Source organism: Mustela putorius, unplaced genomic scaffold (genome assembly GCF_011764305.1).
Source record: "Mustela putorius furo isolate JIRA1106 unplaced genomic scaffold, ASM1176430v1.1 tig00003983_pilon_pilon_pilon, whole genome shotgun sequence".
NCBI lineage: Eukaryota > Metazoa > Chordata > Mammalia > Carnivora > Mustelidae > Mustela > Mustela putorius.
Genome location: NW_025422123.1, coordinates 21,756,983 through 21,767,197, shown reverse-complemented (window position 1 = coordinate 21,767,197; position 10,215 = coordinate 21,756,983). Strand labels below are relative to the sequence as shown.

Here is a 10,215-nt window from a genome sequence, read left to right as displayed (position 1 = left end):
AGCTTGTAAGGAAAATTATAGCTGCACGAAAACAGTGTAGACTTCTAAATTTTAAAGGCATTAAACATAAAGGATAAACACGTACTTTGCTCATTTCCTTGGATTAAGTATGGTATTTTAGAAAGGTGTGCACTTTCCCCATTATACCCATCAAATTTTGAAAATGCAAATTTCAATCTGCATGTAGTCATAGAGAATATTTGACTTGTGTTTATTTGCATGGGTTAAAACAAACCAAAATACTGAGTATAACTTATGGGAAAAATCTAATTTGTAAGTCTGTTTACATTTCAACTGAAATGTCTTAAGAGTTAAGAATCATGACACTGTATCTTGGGGTATTTGTCTTTCAACCGTAACTGACTTAATAAGAGAAATGGAAATATATTTTTCTGTTTAAAATTTTTGTATTTAAAGATCATTAAAGCTGGGCTATCTCATCATCATTATTAAATTACTATAACTACTGCTTTGGGAGCTAGAATATATTTACTGCTGATTACTTCTCTACTGTATTTTATTCTAAAAAGATCTGACTGTCATTAAGAAACAACAAATTAACTTCAATTTACAACTCTTCCTTTTATGTTTTAAGAAGTAAATTTTAATAACTCATAAAAGCTAGAAATAACCTCAAATATAGAACTGAGATTTATGTTAATTTAGCCACAACCTGAGACTTAATATAAGAGTGTATTAAATGTGTACTATGAAAAGAAAGATATAAAAGAGTACTCTATAAAACTGGTGGCAAAATTTTCAGTGTGCTGCTTAAAACTGGCTTTGCCCCCACCCCAGGACTTCTATGCCCCATGTATCACTGTGCTGTGTTAGATGCGTGGCTATAAAATTGTGAAAATGAAGACTTTTCTGGTAGCAAAAGGGTTAAGTTCTTTTTGCTTTACCAGTTTCAAATTACAATGAGAAGCCTCTTCTTTCCCAGCAGGGTTGTGCTTACATTACTCTTTAGATCTCCCTTGAAGAGGGCTGGTATATTTGTGCCTGCTGGAGGTGGAATTAACAGTTAGAACGAGAAAGGGATTGAATGGACTTACAGGAAGGTTTTCAAGTAAATTCAGGGAAACACATTTACTTGAATAGTACAACCTTGAGTCTTATTTTACACTAAGACGACACAAAAGATGTTAAAGTTATCACCAAGCTGCCGGACAAATATATATTCCAACACCAAGGTGCAGATCAGCATAGATCTGTGATTCAGAAATCAGGATTTGTCTTGGAAAGAGCTCAAGGGTTGAGAAGAACTCAAGAGCAAGTGAAGATAACTTTGGGAACTACAGTTTATCAGAAGATCAACTTTCCTTGATTCAAATACCAAAGGCCTGATTACCATAAATTCCTATAGGAATGCATAGGTCATCTGATCAAATAATTTTATCCGTCTTCTGCTACATCAATGCAGCAAAAACTCTTAACAACTGTGGATAATTGGAAATCCAAGTTTCAGCTTTCTTAGAAATAACTACTCTTGACATATTCCAAAATATTTAAAATAGGACAGGAAAATCAGTGAGCATATTATGTTCTGAAATGTCACTGTCATGAAGAATAGGTAAATTTGTTTTTTCAGCTACTGGGAAAACGCACCTCCTAGGAACTTAGATTTTTTTTTAAAGAGGACAAGAAGGACTAAAAATATCAACTTTTGCTTTTGGACAAAAATGCATCTGACTGTATTTCTACTTAGGAGTATTGTGGGTTTCCTCTGGAGCTGCTGGGTTCTAGTGGGTTATGCAAAAGGAGGTTTGGGAGACAATCATGTTCACTCCAGTTTTATTTATAGAAGACTACGGAACCATGAAAGACGGGAAATACAGAGGGAAATTCTCTCTATCTTGGGTTTGCCTCATAGACCCAGACCATTTTCACCTGGAAAACAAGCTTCCTCTGCACCTCTCTTTATGCTGGACCTATACAATGCTATGGCCAATGAAGAAAATCCCGAAGAGTCGGAATACTCAGTGAGGGCATCCCTGGCAGGAGAGACCAGAGGAGCAAGAAAAGGATACACAGCTTCTCCCAATGGGTACCCTCGCCGCATACAGTTATCTCGAACGACTCCTCTGACCACCCAGAGCCCACCTCTAGCCAGCCTACATGATACCAACTTTCTGAACGATGCTGACATGGTCATGAGCTTTGTCAATTTAGGTATGTTGTTCTTTTATTTGTTAAACGATGTTATTACTAAGTGGAAGTTTTTCTAATAGTAAAGTAGCAGCCTGGTAGGTGGTCATGTTTATATAAAGTCATTTTCTGTAACTCTCTTCTCCAGCTTCTGTTTCCTCTCTCTCATTGATACAAGGTAAGATTTTGCTTTAGGCAACAAAGTCATACACACAGGTACATATATTTAATTTTTTAAATATGAAAAGCTAAAATTAAACACTTACAGTCAAGTAGATTTGGGTCCTTGAAATCTTGTTAAAATTTCAGTCATGCTTTAATGTGTGAATAAATAAGCAGTAGTCTACAAAAAAGGAAAATTTATGAGGATAGCTGTGCTATGGGCAAAAAAATAATAATACAAATAAGAAAGAAGTGTTTGTAGATTGAAAACTAAAGTGTCTTTTTGGAACATTTTTTTGTTAGCAATTTAACAAACATGTAAGTATACATTTATTTGCCACCTAAAAACTCTCATTTGGCCGAGTCAGTTATTGTGAAAATATCAACATACAATTAACTAAGATCAAATAATTCTGAAAAAGATTACTATCAAAGATTTTCAGGGAGAGATTCTGAAAGTGTGAAAAACACTTTGGAAAAGAAGCTTCAAGCTAATATTTCTTAACTTCTTAATGATGAAATGGTATCATACCCATTTGATTGTTTCCAGAAGCAAGAGAAATATAAAACATGCTATGATGTTCTCTACTTATACAAAATCTTCCTCTTCCTTTAGGATAAAAAAATGAATCAAAAACTTCTTTGATTAGCAGCATTATTAAAGAATACTTTTTAAAAAAATTATATTTTACTCAAAGCTGGTATTTTTGTGGCAGATTTAAAATATTGACAATATCAAATGGTAAATTAGTGCCCAGTATTTCATCTCTTAAAAGTATTAAGGAGTTACCAATTTAGGGTGATTTCACAGGGCTGTATTTTTAAAAATGTTTTAGTAGAGGCTAAAGATGAAAATTCGCTATCTTCAGACATTCAAAAAAAATAACATGGTATATAGTCAGTTTTGAAGACAAAATTTTATGAACAAATGTAATCAACTTGAAAGAATTAGAAACATTTTAATGTAAAAACTTTCAAAACTTTGTTTGAAAACTGCAATCTGCTTTGACTTAAAATTGACATGTTTTATTATACTTAATTAAAAACTTCCTTGTATAACATCTCAAAGAAAATAGTCTTTGAAAAGTCAGATAGCAACAAATCCAAATACATGAATGCTTTTATAAAACATGTTGCTTCATATGCTCTGTTCATTTGCTCTTCGCAATCCTAGCATGAAGGATAAGGTGCTTAATAAATCAAGTTTCGTGTTGCTAGAGACAGAGCTCTCATTATTATAAGTTTCTGTAAGTCATCATTGGTTGCCCTAATCAGGTGTCCTGGAGGCCTTTTCTTCTACATATAATTAACAGGTTTCATTTGGAACTTTCAAGCCATTGAAATATGGCTTAATTCTAAATTAGTTTGATTGCTTTTTCCTAGTATAAGTGATATGCAATGTGGCTCATGGGATATTTTACTTTGTTGCAATTTCTAAAGTATTATTCAGTAATTTAAAGGAGTTTTAATATTCTAACAGAAGAATTTCAATCTAGCATGATTTACATATGCATAAAAAATATCACTGAAAAAATTAGTTCCGGTCACCTAAAATCTGACAGGGCAGACTGTGTCATGTATTTTAAAAAACAATGGCTCAGCCATGAATCTCTTCTAAAATATATATTTTATTGAAATCAAATATTTTGATCACTCACAAAAGAAATATATTTGTTTTAGGAAGGAATTAAGTAGGATTTTTGAATCTGTATGCCATTACTTTTTATACATTTACACAGAATAAGAAAACCAAAAACAATAATAAACAGTTTTAGTCAGTGACCTTTAGGGCCATTTTTATCATTAAAGTATACTTATATTTTTAAATCAATGAAGTTTTGGTTGTATTGTTTGAATTATAACAACAAAACAGTTTACTAACTATACCATGAAACACAATTATTTATTTTACTCTAGAGAAACAATATTAGATATAAACTTCAGAAGATATTTATTTTTATCATGCTTGAACTGCTGAATAGTGATATATCCTCAATAATGAATTGTATTATTTTTTTCTCTATTTAATAATACAAACCTAAATGTCTCATGTGAAATTACTGACAAATTGATTCTGGTACTGAGATTTTCCTAGTAGCCTCTGAGGAAAATTGAACCACAACTTTATTTTAACCTTAGACTGTGCCTTCTAATATATCCAAAGCTTACAAACACTACTTAGTAAAAGGTTTTAACTTCTGTATTTCTTCCATAATAAAATAGGTCAAAGCAGACTTAGAAAAGTTTAAAGTGTAATATCATGATTAACTGCACTAAGAATGTCAGTGGTTCTTAATGTAACATTCATTAACAAATAGTATTTTTTTATGTTCTTAGAAGACTCAGGAGGATTTTGTTCATTTATTTATGTTAGAAACTTAAAAGATATGCATATTGTGGAAACTAAGGGCAAGTGATCAAATTAGCCATAAGCAAGGGATTTGTATTGAGGAAGTCACCTGGATATTTAAATATGTGAAAAGAATCTGTTGACAGTTCCCATAATAAGCTGAATTACACTAGAAAGATAAGTCCTTTATATAAACACAAATCTGTGTCATTTTCAAGTCAAATGATGGATTTTCTAGAATTACCTTGTCATTCAGAAAGACATTTTTTTCTAATGTTAGTTTTGCTCATCAAGAGCAATTAAACTCTGAATCATTTAACAAAATAATCTATTTTTAAAAATTCCAGATGAGATTATTTTTTTTCATAAATGAAAAATAGATGAGAATTTCCTAAAAGAAAAAATAAAATGTGAATAAATTGCCTTAAGGCTGATGTAAACAACTAAACATGAAAACAAGCACCTTATTTTGACCTTTAAGTTGTTTAAGTGATTTGGGCACTCTGAAGAGACAAATGTTAATTATTGTGTGAAGAGAAACTTTCCACTCTATTGGATTCATTATTTTTAGGCCAATTTTTTTCAGTCTCTAGTGTCCAGCTTTTGCAGGTTGACTCTTCCGCTTTGTCCCTAAAACTGTTGACTATTCCAGGCGTCCTTCTCAGTCAATACCATGTCATTTCATTGAGAACAAAAATATCTTTCTGGTAAATCTTTTCTTTTTTAACCATCTTTTTCAAAAATATTAAGGATTAGTTTATATATCAGATATCTATGCAAATAACAGGAAAGAAAGGAAAATCTGCAATTTTTAAATAAATCTGTTTACATTAAGATAAACATGTAGTGTATTTCTAAGATCTTTTACAATTTCATTTGATTACTTGGCAATAGTACAATGAAAATGATACAACACTGTGGATGTTTTAGAGGAAAGCACAAAAAACAGTGAACACAGGAAATTTATTTTCATGGTGTTCCCTGTCTACATATATTTCTCTGATAAAGATGGAGGGTTTTTTTTTGTTTTTCTGTTTTTTTAATGGTTTCTGGTCAGTTGACTTGGAGTCAAAAACTTCTTAGATATATTTTAAGAACATGTATTAATTCTAAGGGATAAAAGTACATGAATGTGTTGCTTGGATTTTTTTCGTATTTTATAACAACATATTTAGCATGATAAGATATGAAAGAGAAAAAAAATACTTTCAAAACTTTGAGTTAAACCCTTATCCTTTTACTTCCCCAAATCATTAAACTCTCCCAGTACTGGAAGAAAAAAATGGTTATGTTCTCGTTTGACAGGTTTGAAAGACATCATTGATATTTATTGTTGCTTTTGGCTGACTCGAGTGCCCAGTGGAGAGGAATTTATACACAGATCTACCTAAAGATGCCTATCTGTGTAGTCTCTCCAACAAGGTTATTAACACTTGTGTAACATAAACTTACCTATAAACACATGCAAGATTTTTGGGGGAGAGGGGGCAGTGATGGGAATGTTGACAAGAGGGTCTAAAACCATTATAGTACATATTCATAGATACGCCTGGAATAACAAATGCTAATATTGGGTGAAACAATACTTCTTTTACACCTTTAACTTTTGAGGAGAAAAGATGCTTGGGAGGGTGGAAATCTTTTTACTCTCTTCTTTAACAACCTTTTGCCTTCATGATTTTGACCCAAGGGATTCTTGTTCTTTAAAGCTGTATTATTGTCAAATGACTGGCATGGCTGCAGTGATAGGTATAATCATATAGTTTAATTAAAAGATTTTTCCTCCTGTTAATAGCCACTCACAAACAGCCAGTTGTAAAATTTTATTCAGAATTAACACCTGGAACTGTGAAGGTATGATAACATAAATTCAGAGGGCATGGGGTGGCCTCACCCACTACTTCCAGTTCCCTCCTTTCATCCATTTTTTCAATATTGCCTCCCTCTCTCAGCCCCTCCCTTCCCATTACTTGGCCTTTCCTCTTTAGTTCGATGGTCTCTACCTCCAGGCTTTCTTGGCACTCCTCTCTTTCTGTCCCCACCCCTTCCTGGGGTCCGCTTTTGGTCCTTGTTTCTTCATAGCTGGAGGCTGAGATTAGCTGAAAATCAATTAGTTACAGCGAGATCATTTAGGTACAGTCTCCTGTTTCTCTGGAGTTGAGAAGGAAAAGGTTATGACGTGCCAATTGCAGCCTCCACCCATCAGGAGAAAAGCTCCCCGGGGCATCAGAACTTCTCTGGTTGTTGCCATCCTCGGGGACTGTTCCTCCACCGTCCCATGCTTCTTTGCCTCCTCACCTCTCCCTGAGGATCCCATTGACCGAACTTCATTGTTTTTGCCTTCCCTATTTTATTACATAATTAAAATCTAAAAGGGGAAATGTAAGGGAAAGTTAGAAAAAAGTAAGAAAAAACTGCAGCGCTGAACGAAGATGACGCACAAACATGCAGTTCTGTTCGTTTATGAAATGCTTTCGCTTACGTCATTTTTATTTCACACGCATGGCACATCCAGGGAGAGATTAATTCCTGTCTTGAAGTTGAGAAGAGAGGAGGACGAGGTAGGATAAAAGGATCAAGAGCAGAGAACAATGAGGAGGAGACAGAGACAGAAATAAAATACAATTTTTTTTAAAAAGCCCTTGGGAAAAAGAAAATGAATGAAATGAGTCCTCAGAGCCTGGTCTTGGGGTGTGCAGGTGGAGGGCGTGTTGGGAAATCCTCAGTCTACCTCACACTGACACAGCAGCTAATTCCACATCCCAACCACATCAGCTCCAGGGGAAAACCCTTTCATCCTTCCACCCGAAAATACCAAAGTGGGGAAAAAGGAGGGGGCCCTGTGTGTGTGTGTGTACAAGGAGCGTACAGACGAGCTACTCACATTTACAGTCATAAATAATGTAGTGGCTCAGCTTGAAAAAACCACAGGTTAAAGGAAGAGGCTTCCCTGACGCACGGAGAGGGGCTGAGATCAGAGGAGCCACTGAAAGGGTTGGAGCCAAACAATGAATCCCTTGTTCGAAGCCATATTTATGAGTGCTTCTTTGCACCTTAAGTTCATATTTTATTGGCTGGGCTGTGGGGTTTCCCCATTTGCTCATCTCTTAAAATAATACCCTTGGCTGAGATCTCCTTTAAAATGCACCAGTCAGCCCTGACAGATGGCTCGTTTATTTGGGGAAGAGGGGATGGTGTTGTGATTTTTTTTTTTTGGATGTCTGATTGGAATGTGTAAGGTCCAGTTGTGGATCTGAAAATGGTGACAGTAAGATAAAAATAATAACTGGAGTAGTTACCTGCCGTTCTCCGAGATGTCTGTAAGAGTCCACATAATCAGGTAGTCACTCTTGACTGGTAGGAGTCTTGTCTAAATTAATACAATTATAATGTCTAAATGAGTTAAAATGGTAAAATTATAATCTAAGAAAGTGAAAACAGAATCTATTGAAATGTGCGACGTTTAATATGAAGGGAAAAAAAGATCTCTGATTAGTCAGAAGGATCTCTAGTGGTTTTGGGAGAAGGAAAATGACAACAGCCCTCCATACCCAAGGAGAGGAAGGCAGTGAGCTGTGTAAACATTCTATTATAAAACTGAAAAAGCAAGACCTTGTCTGGTTCTAAATAATTTGATATAGAGACTAAACTAGGGTATGCGCTGTTTTATAATTTCTAAACACTGAGGATTCTTGTCTTCATGATGATGTGGCCTTTCGTTTTACTTTTTATAAGCTGCAAAATATTGGTGCCTGCAGGAGAAGAAACAACCCTGTATTTTAGAAATACGTGAATCTAATTAAATGATCTCTTCGTGTGTTTACTTCCTTCTGGAAGTAAATAACTTTTATTGTTCTTGTTGTTTCCCAGCTTTCCTTGAGTTGTTAGGAGTAAAGAAAAAAGATTGAGAAAGGCAAGAGAAGCAGATTTGAGTCTCATCTAGATTTTATTCAGAACTAAGAGGTCAAAAATCAGAGGATTTCTTAACATTTACAAACCTGTTCAGCTCTTCTTATGCTGTATGATATGAAAAATTCAATTTCGCTTGCTATGCGCAAGTGTTTCGTCCCTATTGTGACTTTGTGATTAGCCTTCCTATGTAGGAGACACTGTTATTGCCAGTCTTAAGTGCATGCCTATTGCGGCTTACATGGCTTCAGGATTTAATTATAGGTTAAATGTGATTGTGTTCCTTTCGGTGTTTCTATCGCAGAAGTAGAGTAGCAAAGAAGAAGCTCCAATGCCTGGATTGGAATCCCATATTCTACACCTTTTAGCAGTGTGACCTTGGGCAGGTTACTTAAATCCTCTCTGCGTCCCTGGTTCCTTACCTAAAACGTGCCAATAATGAGCATGCCTTCCTCTTTGGGGGTGGAGAGGATGAAATGAATGAATACACATGTAATTTTAAGAATAGCAGTTGGACATAGTGAGCCCTCAGCCAAGAGCTGTTAAACTGTTACCAGCGTTGCACTTATCCCAAGTCTGCTCTGGCATCTGCAAGAGTGGCCAAGTAGTCTGTGGAGCCCAGTGCAAAATAAAAATTTGGGGCCTCATGTTCAAAAATTATCAAGCACTCCAGCCTAGTGGCAGCAGATCATAAGCTCAGGCATGAGGTCCTTCTGAGTGTGGGGCCTGTGCAACTGCCCAGGTGATCTTCCAGAGAAGCCAGCCCTGCGTATTTGATTACATGTTGTGACGGCAGAAACCATGCCCTATTCATCCTTTCTTATCCCCAGGGGTGGATCAGTGTCCCAGAAGGAAAGAGAGAGCATGTGCAAGCTGAATCATCTGAGGAGAGTTTACCTAATGCTGTAATGTTGATCATGCTGTGGGTAGAGCTTTCTGGCAAAATAAGGGATAATGCAGCTCCAGAACAACAGAGGAGCCTTCCATCAGTCCTTCTGGGCAGGGAGCAGAAACCATTACCAGAAAACTCAGAGGAGAGCTGCGTGGGGAAGATATCCTGCCAGGAACTATGGCCTTTGTGAGAGGAATGCCATGCGGCCAACCCTTAAATACTCAGCAGGGAGGGAAACCAAGGACTAAATATTCAGTCTCTACTTTTCCGCCACGTTCTCTTCGGCACCAAAAGCCACAAGGCCCTGGAGGCTCCTGGTGGAGCTTATGGCAGTCAGCTTCCTGGTGCTGAGAACAGAGGAGAGAAAAGTGGAGAGTGGTTCTCGAGGCACGAAATCGGTAAATGAATATTAAGTGTTTAGTCAATGGAAGTTCCAGAATCACCTCAGTTTCAGTGCAAGTTAGTTATATGTCTGTGTGTGTCCATGTATATGTGCACACATATGTTAACCTTTACCCTACTAATTTATTATAAAATTCAAGATCTAATCATGATTTCGTGTAGGAGTTATTAACTTCACCAGTTGGTGAAGTGGCAGAATAGACATGATGTGTTGAAAAACTCTTAAATTGTATAGAGATCAGCAGGATCACATGATATATTAAAACTATTTTAGAACAAACTGAAATTAACAACAAAAAACAAAAATCCCGGGAGAAGCAGCTCTTGCAGATCCCATGACAAACCGTGGACT

The 10,215-nt window shown here is 35.8% G+C and overlaps 1 protein-coding gene across 2 annotated transcripts in view; it reads left to right on the top strand.

Annotated features, from left to right (window-relative positions):
- Positions 1-963: 963 nt before the first annotated feature.
- Positions 964-10,215, top strand: part of BMP5 (bone morphogenetic protein 5) — a 114,542-nt gene continuing 105,290 nt past the window's right edge. For both annotated transcript variants that reach the window (XM_004772404.3, XM_004772406.3), the window contains exon 1: positions 964-2,172. In XM_004772404.3, coding sequence (XP_004772461.1) covers positions 1,683-2,172 — 490 coding nt within the window. In that variant the 5' untranslated portion in view covers positions 964-1,682. The remainder of the gene's footprint in view (positions 2,173-10,215) is intronic.